This window comes from Protopterus annectens, chromosome 7.part0, assembly GCF_019279795.1.
Source record: "Protopterus annectens isolate FY-2018-M chromosome 7.part0, PAN1.0, whole genome shotgun sequence".
Lineage (NCBI taxonomy): Eukaryota > Metazoa > Chordata > Ceratodontiformes > Protopteridae > Protopterus > Protopterus annectens.
Genome location: NC_056739.1, coordinates 900945090 through 900962348, shown reverse-complemented (window position 1 = coordinate 900962348; position 17259 = coordinate 900945090). Strand labels below are relative to the sequence as shown.

Sequence of the window (17259 nt, the reverse complement as noted above, 5' to 3'; positions counted from 1 at the left end):
ATATTGAATTTGTTTACATACTGTAACTCTGGATCTCTTAAATGTTCATTCTGTGTATCACATCCTTCTAGTCAGTCTGGAAACTCTTCTGTCCTTCAGTTTGTTCTCTTTACTGTTCAGAGCTATGGCTTAAGATTTTCAGTGACAGATGGGTATGGTACATTATAGAAAAGGGGAGGGTTTGTGACAGTCAGGGAAAAATTTTATTTGCTGAATGATCCTAATGTCTATGGCATCAGTTCTGCTGGTTATAGAGGATAATCCATTTTCAATCCGTTTTATTATTGTAATAGGTATGTAGGTTTCTTTTACATATTTTTTTAACTTTAGAGTGTAAATCTCTTCTCAAAAAATGATGTAAAACTTTTTGGGTATGAATTCCAAAGATTCACTGTGTTCTGAAACCAAGCCATTATCTGGATGTTCTTCAGATATTTTCTGTAGTAAAGCGTCTCAAGTTATGATGCTACTGGGGGTCATGGCACTGTGTAGTGTATTCATATTTTGGAAGATCAGAAATGTAATTTTCTACACAACCTTTTCATTTCTACATCTATGCACCTGATATAGAAATATCAGGTGCTTTTTTCTCTGTATTTTTATAGTTGGACTGTAAAGAAGAATTTTAACTTGCTCATATGAAAATAAGAAACTTTGTGCGATCTAATAAGTGAAATGATGCTAGGGCTGCCTTACCTGTTGGCGCTGTGTAATCATCTCACTTCTTAGATCGCTAAAGTATTTGTCCTACCTGAAATAATGTCATTGAATTAGCTGAAGTTCTTCTAGCTATCATGTTATGACAGTTTTTCTATTGCTGCTGATATTTCTTTTTCTTTCTATCCTTGAATGTTTTTAGAGCAGTTGCATCAAGTGGAGGCGATGAGTAGGTAATGCACAGTGACCATTGCTGGGGATCATGTCAGACCATTCGATCTCAGGGAGTGATCCGGATGTTGATCCGGACTTGGTGCCAGAGGATTTGGAAGAGGAAGAAGAGGAGGAGGAGGAGGAGGAGGAGGAAGACTTGGATGATGACAATGATGGAGATGATGAAGATGATATTGGCGAAGGAGATGGTGAGTTTTCTGGAGTTAAACATACACAAGAGTCAAGGAGTAGAGAATTCAAATGCCTTTGTATTCTATCCTTTTAAAGTTAGGAATTTTAGTTGCATCCGAGGGAGTATGACTCATCTCAGTTTGTGTGTACTATAAAGAAACTGTTAAAATGTGAAGGACCACTTTCAATTTGCAGTTTTATTACAGAAACTTGAAATTGTTTTTTGGGTTTAAATGTTAACAGGGCATTGTGTAAAAACTTGTAGGCACTGCCCAGCAAGCTCAGCTGGATTCTAGATAAGCCCCTAAGCTTCTTTGAAAAAATGTAAAGGTTTACTCTGTTGTCTTCTAATTTCATCAGTACAGGTCTGCAAGCTTATTCACATTTTTGTTTGGTGTATTTGTTCTTTTGAACTCTTTTTTTTCCCCTCTCTCTCTCATTTGTCCTTGTTCTACTTGAAGGAATTTTCACATTGTCATAGGCCGAGTTTCTTTTTGTAATTTTGTCCCAGGGCTTTGTCCCTTTTTTCACCATCATACCTTGCTCTTCTAGCAAGTGTGACTGTGGAAAACAAGTCACCCATTCAAGTCACCCATTCCAACAGTTGTGATCAGTGTATTTCTTAGGTGCTTTGTATTTGTCTGAGGTGAAGAAACCAGCTTTGTATTTTTTTGTTGTTGTTTTGTTAGAACACCAGCTTTAGAAAGTCTCCCTGTTGGTACTCTTGTTTTTTTCATGCAGAAGGGGGTTCCTGTTTTTCTTCAGTTTATATCATAATCTATTTTTCCAGCAAATATATTTATTTATTAGTTAGCATTTGTTTACCAGAAATGTCTGACTGATGCCTGGAGAGAAAAGCACCACAGTTAGCAAATCTTAGATGTCATACAATACAATACAAGTTAAAATGTTAACTGTAGCACACAAGATGCAAACATTAGTATATAAAGAAATAAAACGAAGAAAGAGAGGCCCTGGAAGTAGTTATTTTCCACAGAGTTGCATTTCACTTTTTCTTTAGCAGTGGTAATTTTGAGAACTTCCATTAGGTTAATACACAGATGCAGTAGAATGTGAAGAGCAGTACTGCTTCTAACTAGCAGATTGTTTGGTAAGATTTTCTAGGTGTGGCTAAGCTGTTGTCTTCTAATGAAAGCTCAGAAGCATAGATTATGCAAGAAGACCAAAAGAGCACTTACAGATAGAGGACAGATGAATAGAGTTGTAACAGTATTTTGCCAGGAGAAGAGTGGCAGGAGCGTAGTTTAGAATCCAAGAGGTGGGTCCTAAGGTTTGGTTTGAAATATTTTGGATTTATGCTTTGTCTCGTGTCTTGTAAAGCCTTGATCTAAGTATATTCCGTCTTCTAAGAAGCCTGTTTAAGTTGGCCATTAAAGCTGAATTTGTTAAGTTTGTTGGGATTAAACCTGTAAAGCTATGTCTTCTTTTACAGTTACACATGTCCAAGTAGCTCATATGGAAAACTTCTCACCACTCCACTAGTTCTTTGGAGGTGGTGGTCAGTTCTGTGGCATGGCCTATGTGTCCTTACTTGTTTTTGCATACCTTGGCTCAAGGGACATTCTGTTTTCCCCTCTCCAGTCTGGAGGTCTTCTGCTTTTCCTGCTTTTGTACAGAGCTTGCCAAAGCCATTGGCCAGTTTAAGCAAAGCTGGTTTATGGCTGTTGACCTTTTTTCAGCCTTTGAGAGGAGTGAAGGTGGATCATATGCGAGTGCTTAATTTTTCAGCTAGTTCCTGTGATTCATTAGGTCCTCCATGGTGACAGAATGCCCTGTGGAAAGCGTACATTTCCCAATTTTAGCTACTGCAGCATTGGTCTGACTGCAGCTGAGGGCTCCAGCATCAGGCCCTCCTCTTTCAGTGTCCTATACAGGTTCTGCTCTGTCTTTAGGAGAACTAACATTGCTGCTTCTAGTGCAGGCTTTTCTCTCCGTTCTGATATTGGTCCTGCTGTGGACTTCAACTTTGGTTCTTTTGGACTGTATGCTGTTTCCTTCCATGTTGGCTCAGCCTCCATCTAGTCTGTTGCTTGGTCCAATACTTGCACACACAATGTCAGATTGGTCAGCATTTATTGACCACTTGTCAAAAGACATGTCTGTAAAAATGCAATATTTTTAGGAGGTGATATCCCTTATTGCTTCATAGATAAACTAGTGGCCTTTGGCTTTAGGCATCCAGTCATTTATTTTCTTCCTTCCATACAGAGGATTCTGTGGGTAGTCTGAAGAAAAGTACCAGGAAGTATCACCAAATTCTTCCTTCTTTGGAAGGTGATGCTTGTTGAGTTTGTTTTTCCACCTTTACTTTAAGAGTAAGAGTAGTAAGATGTTAGAGAAGATGAAGAGAAGAAATCAGCCTTCACCGCAGCTCTCTTTCCTGTAGAAGAGAGTTCAGGCTGCCTGTCCTTTCCACAAAAAGTGGCTTCTTGTGTAGCATCTCCTTTGGTTGGTATTCTAGGCAGCTTGGAATAATTTGGACAATGTGACCCTTTGTCTAGGAAAGTTGCAGTAACTTTAGACACCTGCCAGACTGTGGTGAGTGGGTGGAGATCCCCAAGATCGATGTGAGTGTGTGGGTGCCTAGAGAAGAAACACCATCTGTGATGCCCCTGCACTGGCCCAGTAATCAAGAAGCCTCAATCCTCACCACTGGCAGTAGTGAAGGACGTACACAATGGGAAGATGAGAAGTACACACACAGTGAAGTACAGTTTCCCTTAAGAGCACACAGAGATCACAGTCAGTCTGGGGCTGGTTTCTGCTTCTTTCTCCAGATCCACAATAAGACTCCCCACTGGCACAGCTATAGGGTTAAGATCTCAGCCAAGTGGTCAAGCTAAAACCTCCAGCACCCTCTCTGTTCAGCCAGTGCTTCGTGTCCCTGCCCAAGTAGCTGGCGCATGCGCACGCACACACACACACACACACACACACACACACACACACACACACACACACACACACACACATACACTTTGAGATTTGATTTATTTACAAACGCACAGGCATTCCTGAGGAAGGCTGGCACAGGTTTACTAGCTATGCCCCCTTCTGCCTAGACTGTAAGGTAGTTATCACTGCCACCAGCACTGTCATATCATATGCTTACAACCCTAGGCTCCACCTTAGTAACTTACCATTTTGCTGGCTGGCTTGATGTAACAATGTTAAGGGATTGTGGTCTGTAACTACCGTGAATTTCCTTCCATACAGATAAGGCTGAAGTTTCTGCAGTGCCCACACTATGACTAGGCATTCCTTTTCTACAGCTGCATAGCATTTCTCCCTAGGTTGGAGCCTCCGACTGAGAAAACCACTGGGTGCTCTTCTTCCTCTGAAGAAACCTGGCTAAGTACAGCCCCCACCCCCATGGTTTGAAGCATCCACCTGCACAACAAATTCTTTGCTGTAATCTGGACTGGCTAACACAGGGGGTCCTCCCAAAGCTCCTTTAAGCTTCTGGAATGCTTGCTCACATGCTGGGGTCCACACTACCTTATCTGGCCTGTTTTTCCTTGTCAGGTCTGTGAGGGGAGCAGCTATGGTACTGTAACTGAGGACGACCTTTCTGTAGTACCCTGGTGTCCTTAAAAATGCCCTCACCTGCTTTTTGGTAACAGGGCCAGGCCATGCCTGAATGGCTTCCACTTTGGCAGGTTCTGGCCTGATCTTACCACCCCCCAGTCCATGTCCCAGGTAGGAGACCTCTGTCTTACCTGACATTTGCTGGGCGTAATGGTCAACCCTGCCCTCTATAGTGTGCCCATCACCTCCATGACATGCTGAATGTGCTCTTGCCAGGAGTGGCTGTATTTGGCAATATCATCTAGGTAAGCAAGGGCAAAAACTCCTGCTCCTGCTAGGACACAATCTACCAGCCTCTGGAAAATCACTGGGGCATTTTTCATCCCAAAGGGCATCTTTGTGAACTCATACAAGCCAAAAAGAGTCACAAAGGCTGACCTCTCTCTGGCACTGGAAGTCAAGGGCATCTGGCAGTAACCCTTGGTATGATCAGTGGTGGTAAGATACTTAGCCCCACCCAGCTGCTCTAGGGCTTCATCTGTCCTAGGCATGGGGTAAGCATCTGATTCTGTGTGACAATTTCATTTCCTGTACGCCACACAGAACCTGGTGCTGCTATCCTTTTTTGGTACCAGCACCATGGGGGAGTCCCACGGACTGCTGGACTCCTGAATTACCCCTAGTTCCAACATTTCTTGTATCTCCTTCCTCAGAGTCTGTTTGACTCTCTCAGGCAACCTGTAAGGGCCCTACTTAATAGGCCTTTGGGGTCCTGTATCCACATGGTGCTGCACCAAGTGGGTGCACCCAGCTTTCCTAGTGAACATATCCCCAAACTCCTGTAACACTGCTCGGATTTCTCGAACCTGGGTAGGGGATAGCTGATGGGATATTGTTACCCCTTCCACTGAGGTGTCAGTCCAAGCTTCACTGAGATCATCAGTCACCAGATCTCCCTCAGACTCCTCCTGCAATCCACTGCAAATACTCAGCACAAGGGCCTCCCTATCATTTTAAGGTTTTAACATGTTAACATGGTACAATTTCTGCCCATGCCTCCTGCCCAACAGTTCTACCATGTAGTTAACATCACTGACCTTCCTTACCACTTTGTAGGGTCCCTCCCAGGCTGCCTGCAGCTTGTTGTGTGCAACAGGAGTGAGTACCATTACCTGCTGCCCAACAGCATACTCTCTAGCTCGAGCATTCCTGTCCTACCAGACCTTTTTTGCTGTTGGGCTTCTGCCAACGTTCTCCAGGGCCAAGTCCCTGAGCCTTGCCCTGAGGTTAAGGACATATGCCACAACAGACTCCTTGTGGGATTCACACTCACCATCCTACTCATCTCGAATCAAATCTAGAGGTCCCCTCACCCTATGCCCATACAGCAGCTCAAAGGGTGAAGAACCTGTGGAATTGTGGGAAACCTCTCTGTAACAAACAGATGGGGAAAATATTTGTCCCAGTCCCTCTTAAACTGGTTTGCAAATGCCTGTAGTATCGTCTTGAGTGTAGACTTTACCCTCTCAACAAGACCATTAGTCTGAGGATGGTAGGGTGTCGTCTTTAGGTGCTTCACCCCACAGTACTTCCACGGAGAAGCCAGCAGGTCTGAGATGAAATTGGCACCTCTTTCAGTCAGTATTTCTTTTGGAAAACCTGCCCTGCTGAAAATTTCTAACAAAGCATTTGCCACCTTTTCTGCCTCAGTGGAGGACAGAACCACTGCCGCAGGAGTATCTGGTAGCATAATCTACTACCACTAGGATATACTTTTTCCCTGTGGAACTTGGGGTACTCAGAGGCCCCACAATATCCATAGCTATCCTCTGAAGTGGCTCCTCAGTCACAGGCAAAGGCATCAAAGGAGCTTTCGCCTTGTCTCCTGCGTTGCCTCCCTTTTGGCACTGCTCACTGGTCCTGCAGTACCCTGTTTCATCTCTGGAAATCTCAGGCCAATAGAAGTTATGCATAATACGCCTCTTTGCATGTTTTATGCCCATATGATCTGCAAAGGGAATATCATGGGTTATGGCTAGAAGTGCCACACAATAGGCTCTGGGCACTACCAACTGCTGTATTCTCTCACCCTCTAGTCCTCCGTCAGGGGGTCCACTCTCTGCACAGTAACCCTTTGTCCCAGTATACAGGTTCCCCCTTCCCTTGAGAATCAGGTGCCTCACTAGCTACCTCCCTCAGGCCTTGTAATGTAGAGTGAGAGCTGGGCTTGTCTCAACTCTCTCTTTAGTAACCCTTCCCAGCACCCCTTCCACAGGAAGTCTGATATTCTCCAACAGCGGTGCCTTACTTTCAGCCTGGGTACTACTACTCACCTCTGCTCTTGCAGTCACTCTGTCCAAGGGAACATCAGTACCCACAAGCAGCTGTGGCTCACCTTTGGTCTCCCCAGGCTACCAGATCCACATGCTTGTCTCCAAGCCTGACTGCATGTAATTTCATGCACACACGGTACTGCATTATCAAAGTCATTCCCTATCAAGACATCTGCATGGATTTCCTCAAACACACCTAATTGCTGGTTTCCTTTTCCTTCCTCCCAGTCAAGGTGAACCCTAGCCAGAGGTATTTGGAATGGGGTCCCTCCTAAAGCTCTGACTGGAGTAGACTGCCCAAGCAAGTAGTGCTCCTGTGTAACCATTGCAGACTTCACAATGATTAGATCAGAGGCTGTCTCTCTCTTAGCCATGGCCTCTTTCCCATTCACTAAGATAGGATATAACCTTTTGTGGTAGTTTGGTACCCTTGTTGTCTCGAGACAACCTACTGTTGGCATTTGGTCATTCCCACTTGCTGGCTCTCCCACCTTTTGTTCCCCACCTTGCCTCCGTGGACATCTATATGCTGCATGGCCCCACTGGTTGCACTTAAAATGTTTAACCCTTAGTCCAGGATGTGTACCTGGACTATTGGTTTCCCCTGCTACTGGCACACACTGCTGGAGCAGTCCGGCCTGCCCAGCATGTGTTCCCTTAGACCCATGAACAGCACTGGGTGTCCCTTTCCTTTGCAGTGATGCTCTGCTTGCTAGGTATAGGTCTCCCTTCTTCCCCAACTCATCTGCAGTAGTGCATTGTCTATCAACTAACCAGATTCTTATGTCCTCAGGCAAAGTGCTAAAGGCTTGTTCCCTCACCAAAAGGTCTGCCAGCCCTTCAGAAGTGGTGACATAACATCCACTCGCCCACCTATGAAAATAAGTGCTTAGTTGAAGAACATATTCACATACACTTTCATCTGCTTTGCATCTATTCTCATGAAACTTTTCAGTATAAGCTTCACATGTTAACTTAAAATATTCTGGCAAACACTTCTTTACAACATTATAATTTAAACAATCAGTATCAGACAGCTTAGAAATTACAGTTACAGCTTTACCATGGAGTAAGGGGGTCAAGAACTGTACCCAGAGCCCTTGGTCAACATTATATTGTTTACATACACTCTCAAACATGTGAATGAACCTATCAAAATTATCCCCCTCTGTAAATTGTGGAAGAAATTTACTGACCTTTGTTGCTTCTGGGGTTCGGTTACTCCGATGTCCTTCAAGGATGCATCTGCAGTCCTTACAAATGGGTTGTCCTGTCGTCAGGCAGCCCTTCGGTCGGCCGGATTCCAAAGTCTGGGTCTGGCCTCGGCTGGTGTCGCACTTCACCCAACGTCATAGCTGCAGTTATTCGGGTATAAAGGCATCAGCCGATGCCATTTTCCTCAGTATTTCTTGCCGCGTGGCGCCCGAAGCAGAAGCTGTTCGCAAGTGCCGGTCGGTCAGAACCAGAGATTACTACTACCGAATACTTCTACTACTACCGAAGACTTCTAGAAAGCTAAGTACCCCGTTGGGGACTCTTTCTTGCCTCAGCCGATGTCAGAAAAAGTGAATAACTGTTTAACTTGTGGGAAACAAATACCTCATAAAGATTTCCACTCTCACTGCTTACCTTGTTTAGGCCCAGACCACGACGTAGCAGCTTGTCTAGCCTGTGCTTCTTTCAACCGACGGACGCTTAGATGTTTGTCGGAATTTGCTGAGCAGTTTTTCGGCTCTGATTTTGCTTATATTATGCCGTCGGATCCTCCGACTTCACAAATATCCAAAAAACGCAAGGAAAAGGACCGACACTCGCGGTCTGCGGTTTCGGCCGAAACCGCGGTTAAGCCAACGCGTTTCGAAACCGCGGTTAAGCCAACCGCGAGTGTCTCGGTTTCGGCTGAAACCGAGCAAGCGGTTCTTCCTTCAGCCGAAAGCATACCTTCTACCGAGGCCTCTTCCAACCTGGTGGAATCGGCTTCTGAAATCCAACCTGCAGTTGTGGTTTCTCCGGAATTATCTGACACTATTCCCTTGGATATTTCAACCCCTGCACGTGGAGCTGCTAGGCCTCCTGCAGCCATGTCCATTAAGGCCTTTGCCAGGGCTAAAGCAGCTAAAGCTACTAAATCTGTGCCTGTTAAGACCCCCTCTCACAGGCCCAGCTCCAGTTCTCAAATGCTTACTCTAGCAGAGGATCTCATTTCTTTAATCCGGGGATCTCAACCTCACCCAGACAGGGCCTCTCACCCACCTCCAGAGAAGAGGCCTAGAGCAGAGCCCCCTGAGCCAGTTTCCACAGATGATTCCTCTGATGATTCAGATATTACAGACCCTCCAGAGGCTCCTTATTCCCCTTATGAAGACTCTGATGCTGAAGAGTCCATCCCTTCTGCCTCTCCGCCTGAGGAATTTTCCTTTGGGGAAACCTTGCATGCTATGAAGGAACAATTTCAGTGGCAGGGCCAAGATTTTTCAGACTCCAGAAAAAGGCTTAGAACCTTTTTGCATTTACCACAACATAGGCCTTTAGCTATACCTCCAGTTCTTTCTGTTGTAGATGATGCATTTAATGATGCTTGTACTGCTCCTGATTCATTACCTCCGGCCCCTGCTAAGCCCGATAGGTTCTACAGGGTCCCGGACACACATCACCATTTATACAAGGCTCCTTTTGCAGACCCCGAGACTATCTCCCAGGGTCCTAAGGCTGTAGCAGCTACCTCTGCCAAAAATCCCCTCCCCTCTGAAAGGGAATCCAGGTCCTTAGAGATGGGGTAAAAAAGTTTACACTTCTGCCACTCTGTCAGCTAGGGCCTTGAACTGTCAATTTCATATGATCCAAAATCAAGAGTTTATGCTAGACCAGTTAACTAAAAAACTGTCCTCTGATGAACCTTTAGATAAGAAATATGTTCAGGAAATGGTACATAACATTCAGCAAGTTAGCAACCATTCTTTAAAATGCGGCTATGATGCACTGGAGGCTTCCTTTAGATCAGCCATGACTGGCACAGTTATCAGAAGGCATGCATGGTTAAAAGAGCAGGCCTTACCGGACCATGTCAAATCAAAACTATTAGATGCTCCCATGGACAAGATCAATTTGTTTGGTTCGCCTGCAGAACAGGTACTGAAGAAGATGGAAGAAAGGCAAAATCTGTCCAAACAGTGAAAGATTTCTTACAGGTCCAACCTCCAAGGTTTAGCAGGAATTGGCCCTCCAAGAATTGGTCCTTTCCAGACTCCTCCAAAGCACAGAGAGGCAGGAATAGGCGTTCAAGAGGCAGAAACCAATCCAGGGGTGCCTACAGGGGACGCCAGTGGCAGAGTAACAACCAGCGAGGCACAGACACAGCCACCACCACTACAACAGGACAATCACAGTGACTTGGCTCTTTCACCGCCTACCAGGGAACAACTAGAAGCACCCTTAGGCGGAAAGCTAGCTCTATTTTCAAAAAACTGGCATTACATCACAAGAGACAAGTGGATTTTGCAAACTATAGACCAAGGTTACAGGTTTCATTTCCATACTCTACCAGGAAAGAGAGGAATGCCAAACCTACCTCCAAATCAAAAGGCAGAAGCTCTACAACAAGTAAGTCAATTATTAAAAATGAGAGCTGTGGAAAAGGTACCATATATGGAGCAAAGAAAGGGTTTTTACTCCAGACTCTTCCTAGTACCAAGAAAAGAAGGCAAATGGAGGCCTATTCTCGACCTGTCCGCTTTAAACACATTCCTCATTGTCCCAAAATTCAAAATGCTGACCCTACAGCAGCTTCTTCCCATGCTGGGCAAGGAGTCTTGGCTGGTTACTCTAGATCTCAAGGAGGCATACCTGCACGTCCCCATAAGACCAGATTGCAGAAGATACCTCAGATTTCTTGCAGGATCAGAGCATTATCAATTCTCAGCATTGCCCTTTGGCTTATCTACTGCGCCCAGAGTATTCACGAAATGCCTGGCATCAGTAATTGCTCATTGCAGGCTTCAGGGAATCCAAATTTACCCCTACCTGGACGACTGCCTGATACAAGCGGACAACAAAAACAAGCTAACAGAAGACTTGAAAAGAGTCATTTACCTGCTACAAGCCCTGGGATATACAGTCAATATAAAAAAATCAAGACTGACACCATCCCAAAGAATAACCTTTTTGGGTGCAGAGCTGGACACATTAAAGCAAATGGCATTCCTAACAGTAGAAAAGCAAGAGCAGCTACCTCTCTACTTCTTGGCTTTAACAAAGCAGAACCATCTAACAGCAAGAAAAGTACTGCAAGCCCTGGGCTTCATGGCATCCTGCGTAATACTGGTCCCTCATGCCAGACTGCATATGAGAAAGCTACAGTGGTACCTAAAGAATTTATGGTCTCAACACAAGCACAGCCTAGAAACCAAAATTCCAATAATCCCATGCCTGAAGCAAGAGTTCCTATGGTGGGCTCAGGCCTGTCAATTAAACACAGGATTGCCCTTCTACAGCACTCAACCAAGCCAAACCATCACGACGGACGCCTCAGACCTCGGTTGAGGGGCCCACATAATGGACAAGTGCATACAAGGCTTATGGACTCAAGACCAGCTGAACCTGCACATAAATCTAAAGGAAATGTTGGCAGTAAAACTGGCAATCCAGACATTCAGACCATTTCTCCGAGAAGGTCAATTGATGATAAGGACAGACAACACCACAGTTATGTGGTACATCAACAAACAGGGAGGCACACATTCGTACCCTCTATGCCGGATGGCACTGGACCTATGGAATGTGGCTCTGAGCTACAACATTCAGCTACAAGCAATTTTGTACCAGGAAAAGAAAACATTCTAGCAGACATATTAAGCAGGACTACCACGGATGCCCACGAATGGATGCTGCATCCGGACATCTTCAAAGCCATTACAAGAAAATGGGGACTCCCAGAAATAGACTTATTTGCATCCCCACGCAATCACCAGCTAAGGAAATTCTGCACAAGGACGTACCACCCACTTGCTTGGAAGGTGGACTCCCTATCTTTCAGTTGGAAAAACCTGACAGCATATGCATTCCCACCACTTCCTTTGATGCACAAGGTGCTATTGAAGATCAAAGAGGACCGTCCAAGGATCATTCTGATGGCTCCAGACTGGCCAAGGCAACATTGGTACCCATTACTGAGGAGCATGTCGCGGGAACAAATATGGACACTACCCCTGGTTCCATTGCTGTTAACACAGAACAACTACAACAGCCTACATCCAAACCTGAAAACCTTGCAGCTGACTGCCTGGAACATTACATAAGAGCAATTAACCCAAATTTATCCCAAAGGGTTAAAGACATTATCCTTGAGGCTCGCAGACCCTCAACAAGAAAAAATTATGCAGCAAAATGGAAAAGATATCTCATTTGGAGTACTGCAAAGGGAGAAGATGTGTCACTGGTAAACATAGCCAACATCCTGGAATACTTGGCAGAGCTCTACCACACAGGCCTGTCCTATTCTTCCATCAAGATACATGCATCAGCTATTTCAGCAGAATACAGCTTGGATCCTCCTATCTTCTCAGATCCTCTGCTCAGGCAGTTTCTGAGAGGAATTAAAAATGTAAAACCTCCTAGGAAACCACCATTGCCAGCATGGGACTTGAACTTTGTGCTAGAAAAATTGACACTTCCTCCTTTTGAACCAGCAGCAACAGCAGAATTACAATACTTGTCATGGAAGACTGCTTTCCTGCTGGCGATCACTTCAGCAAGAAGGGTATCTGAACTACAGGCATTAATGGCAGTGCAACCCTTCCTGATCTTCCATCAAGATAGAGTGTCCATGAGAACAAATCCTACATTTATGCCTAAGGTGGTATCCAGAGTGTCTTTAAATCAGGCTATCCACCTACCTACATTCTTCCCCAACCCACAGAACAGGGGAGAAAGACTGTTGCATACCTTGGATGTACATAGACAGTTACGCTACTACCTGGACAGGACCAAAGGCAATAGAAAAACTGACCAGCTACTGGTAGCATATGCAACAGGAAGGGAAGGAAAAGCAATGTCAAAACAGACAATCTTCAAGTGGATAGGAAATTGCATTAGATTTTGTTACTCCTACCATGGGAAGAAAACTCCAGAGAACATCAGGCCTCACTCTACAAGGGCTACAGCCACTACCACAGCTTTCTTACGAGGAGTGGCTACCAAGGACATTATTGAGGCTGCTACTTGGACCTCCGTGCATACATTTGCCAAGCATTATAATTTACCTTTATACTCTAGATCCCAAGCCGGTTTTGCCACTGCTGTTTTGCAAGGGATCCTAACTACACCATAATCTCCTTTTTTTTTCCCTCCTCCCCTAGTTTGGCTATGGTATTCTACCCATTTGTAAGGACTGCAGATGCATCCTTGAAGGACATAGTACAGTTTTGTACCTACCATAAATGTAGATGTCCGATAGGAATGCATCTGCAGTCCGGATTACCCACCTGCCTTCCCCTCTGTGGTACTCCTAGGGTATTTGCCCATCTTATAGCTAACTGGGGGGGATCTATTATGGTGTATTTGTTTGTATATATGTACATACATGCTTATTTTTTGTGTTTGCTCTCTACTATTTGGAATCATTGGCATTTATCCAAATTTAGCCTTCCAAGAGGGCACCTGGCATCTGGGGCAAGAAACACTGAGGAAAATGGCGTTGGCTGATGCCTTTATACCCGAATAACTGCAGCTATGACGTCTGGTGAAGTGCGACACCAGCCGAGGCCAGACCCAGACTTTGGAATCCGGCCGACCGAAGGGCTGCCTGACGACAGGACAACCCATTTGTAAGGACTGCAGATGCATTCCTATCAGACATCTACATTTATGGTAGGTACAAAACTGTACTTTCCCCATTACCTCCATGAATCTGGCCAAGAGTCAGCGTCTCCTTTTAATGCTGCCTCTGCCTGTCATTCTCTTCAGCCTCCAGACATCGCAGTTTCTCATTTTCCTCAGCCTGCAGATGTCTCAGTCTCTCTGCTGCTTCTATTTCTGAACGCTTGGCCTCCGACTCAAGTCTTAATTCCAGATGGATTTTTAAGTACTTTGTGGAACTGTTGAGCTGTCTATTTTCTGAGAGTTGTACATCTCCATGGCCAATTTGATTGTCCTCATGGTTGCTATTCTGTAATGCAGCTTTGACTAAAGCTGCAATCATGTCTGCTTTAGTCAGGTTGGCATGCACCAGTCCTTTAGCCTGGCACATCTCAGCCAACTGTTTGCTGGTGCATTCAGTTGAACAAGTTGGAAAATATATTTTGCAATGTGGTTTTGATTCTTTAGAGGCCTCTTGCAGGGCTGCTGTTACTTGGTCTGTGCTTAGAAGGCATGCTTGGCTTAAGGAGCAATCTCTCCCTGATCATGTTAAAGTAAAATGGTTGGATGCTCTTTTAAATCAGGAACGCCTGTTTGGCAATAAGGCCGAAGAAGTTCTAAAAAAGATGGAAGATAAAGCTAAATCTATGCAAACTGTGAAATATTTCTTAGAAGTACAACCTCCAAGATTTAGTAGGCACTGGCCTACTAAGAACTGGTCCTTTCCAGCTCCTTCCAGATCCACTCAAGTCAAACCCAGGCACACCAAAACCACCAGGTTTCAGTCCCAAGGGGCTCTCAGAACTAAGCAGTGGGGGGGGGGGCCTCCACTTCCAAATCTGGAAGTAACAAGACACCCCCCTATGGTAAACAGTCTCAATGACTTTCCTTTAAAATTACCAAGCACTTAACTTTTAGCTGCCCCTTTGGGGGGAAAGATTGCTGTTCATGCAAAAAACTGGGAACTTATAACCCAGGACAAATGGGTGTTAAATATAGTGTCCCAGGGATACAGATTTAATTTCCACACATTGCCAACACCAAAAGGGTGGCCAGACCTGCCCCCAAATCAGTGGGTAGAGGCTCAGAAACAAGTACTTTCTCTCTTAAACATGGGGGCTATTCAACCGGTACCAGAAGAGGAAAAGGGACAAGGTTTCTATTCCAGGCTTTTCCTGGTACTCAGAAAAGACAAATCATGGCGTCCAATTCTGGACCATTCTACTCTAAACACCTTTCTGGACATTCCAAAATTCAAGATGCTGACTCTTCACCAGTTACTTCCTGTGCTAGGCAAGGATGCCTGGTTGGCAACACTAGATTTAAAAGAAGCTTACCTGCTTATCTGCATATCCCAATCAGGGAATCTTGCAGAAGATACCTACTCTTCAAAGCAGGCTACTTGCATTATCAGTTCTCTGCACTGCCCTTTGGCTTGTCCTACTGCGCCCAGGGTATTCATAAAGTGCCTAGCTCTAGTCATTGCATTTTGCAGGCAAAGAAATATTCAAATATACCCATATCTGGACGATTGTCTAATTCAGGCAGAAAGCCAGGCCATACTTTTGAATCATCTGACCTTTGTACAAAGGGTGCTAACTTGTCTGGGGTACACCATAAACAAAAAGAAATCACACCTGGTACCCTGTTAGCTAATTATATTCCTGGGAGCAAGCTTGAATACAGCTTCCCAGATGACTTGGCTCACGCCAGAGAAACAAATTCATTTGACAACCTACTTCAAACAAGTGGCCACAAAAACATTGTTATCTGCAAGGCAGATACTACAAGCCCTGGGTTCATGGCCTCCTGCATTCTTTTAATTCCATATGCAGGACTGCATATGAGGAAACTACAATGGTATCTAAAAAGCCTATGGTGTCAACATTCTCAGGATCTAAAAGCAGTGATTCCTATCATACCTTGCCTATGCCTAGAGTTCGTTTGGTGGGCAGAGGCCTGCCACCAGAACAAGTGTCTACAATTCACACTACCTTCTGCCGCCCAAATCCTAACAGACGCATCAGACTATGCGTGGGGGGCTCTCCTGGCAGGGAAGTGCATTCAGGGCAAATGGAACCCAAGTCAAATGCACCTGCATGTCGATCAAGAAGAAATGTTAGCTGTACAGAATGCTCTGACAGCCTTCAAGGACCACATTCTTCCAGGACAATTCATGGTAAAGATGGACAACACCAATGTTATGTGGTACATAAACAAGCAGGGGGGTGCAAATTCTTACCCCCTCTGCAGACTAGCCATGGCATTGTGGAACACAGCACTGAGCTACCAAGTGCATCTACAAGCTCAATTCCTGCCAGGAAAGCTAAATACACTGGCAGACTAACTAAGCAGAAACCTCATGGACCCACATGAGTGGAAACTGGAACCAAGGATTTTCAACATGTTGACAAGCAAATGCGGGAGCCCAGATATAGACCTGTTTGCCTCCCCCCAGAACTATCAATTGGACAAATTTTGCACAAGGACTCCCCACAAAAAAGTTTGGAAAAGTGGATGCTCTGTCCTTCAGTTGGAAAAACTATCAGTTTATGCCTTTCCTCCCCTGCCTCTGCTCTCCAAAGTACTACTAAAGATCAAACAAGACAAGCCAAGGACGATTTTGATTGCACCAGACTGGCCATGCCAACACTGGTACCCCCTCTTGCGCAGTGTGTCACTGTTGGCCCCATGGCACCTGCCTCAGACTCCTACCCTATTGTCTCAGCAGGAAAACCAGATTCTGCACCCTCAGCTTCAAACACTGAACCTAGCAGCCTGGCTAATTACCTAATCTCTCAGTAAACCAGTGATGGATATCATTTTAGAGACAAGGAGGCCTAGTACTAGAAAATCATATGCTGAAAAATAGAAAATATTCTGTGCCTGGAACCAGTCTCAAGGGATGAGCACAGCAATGCCCAATTTACCTCAGATTTTACAATACTTAACTGAGATGCTTCACAAAGGCCTGTCTTTCTCCTCCATCAAAATTCACGCCTCAGCCATTTCAGCTCATTTTAACACAGAACTTCCCCTCTTCTCTCATCCACTGCTCAAGCAGTTCCTCAGAGGGGACAAAAATTTACGACCACCCAGGAGAGCTCCAACTCCAGCCTGGGACCTTAACTTTGTATTGGAGAAACACACTCTAACTCCTTTCGAGCCAGCTGCTACTGCAGACTTAAAATTCCTTTCTTGGAAAACTGCTTTCCTTTTAGCAATCACTTCAGCAAGAAGGGTATCTGAATTACAGGCCCTTATGGCAGTGGAGCCTTTCATCATCTTTCATGCGGACAGGGTGTCCCTCAGGACCAGTCCTTCCTTCATACCCAAGGTGGTATCCAGTGTGGCCCTTAATCAGTCCATTCATTTGCTAACCTTCTTTCCTAATCCACAGAACAAAGGGGAATGGATTCTGTACTCCTTAGATGTGCACAGACAACTTAGATTGCACTTGGAC

At 45.0% G+C, this 17259-nt stretch overlaps 1 protein-coding gene across 1 annotated transcript in view; it reads left to right on the top strand.

Moving 5' to 3' along the window:
• Positions 1–17259, top strand: part of RAD54L2 (RAD54 like 2) — a 2252401-nt gene that overhangs the window by 110567 nt on the left and 2124575 nt on the right. The window contains exon 3 of the mRNA XM_044077481.1: positions 860–1079. Coding sequence (XP_043933416.1) covers positions 920–1079 — 160 coding nt within the window. The 5' untranslated portion in view covers positions 860–919. The remainder of the gene's footprint in view (positions 1–859; positions 1080–17259) is intronic.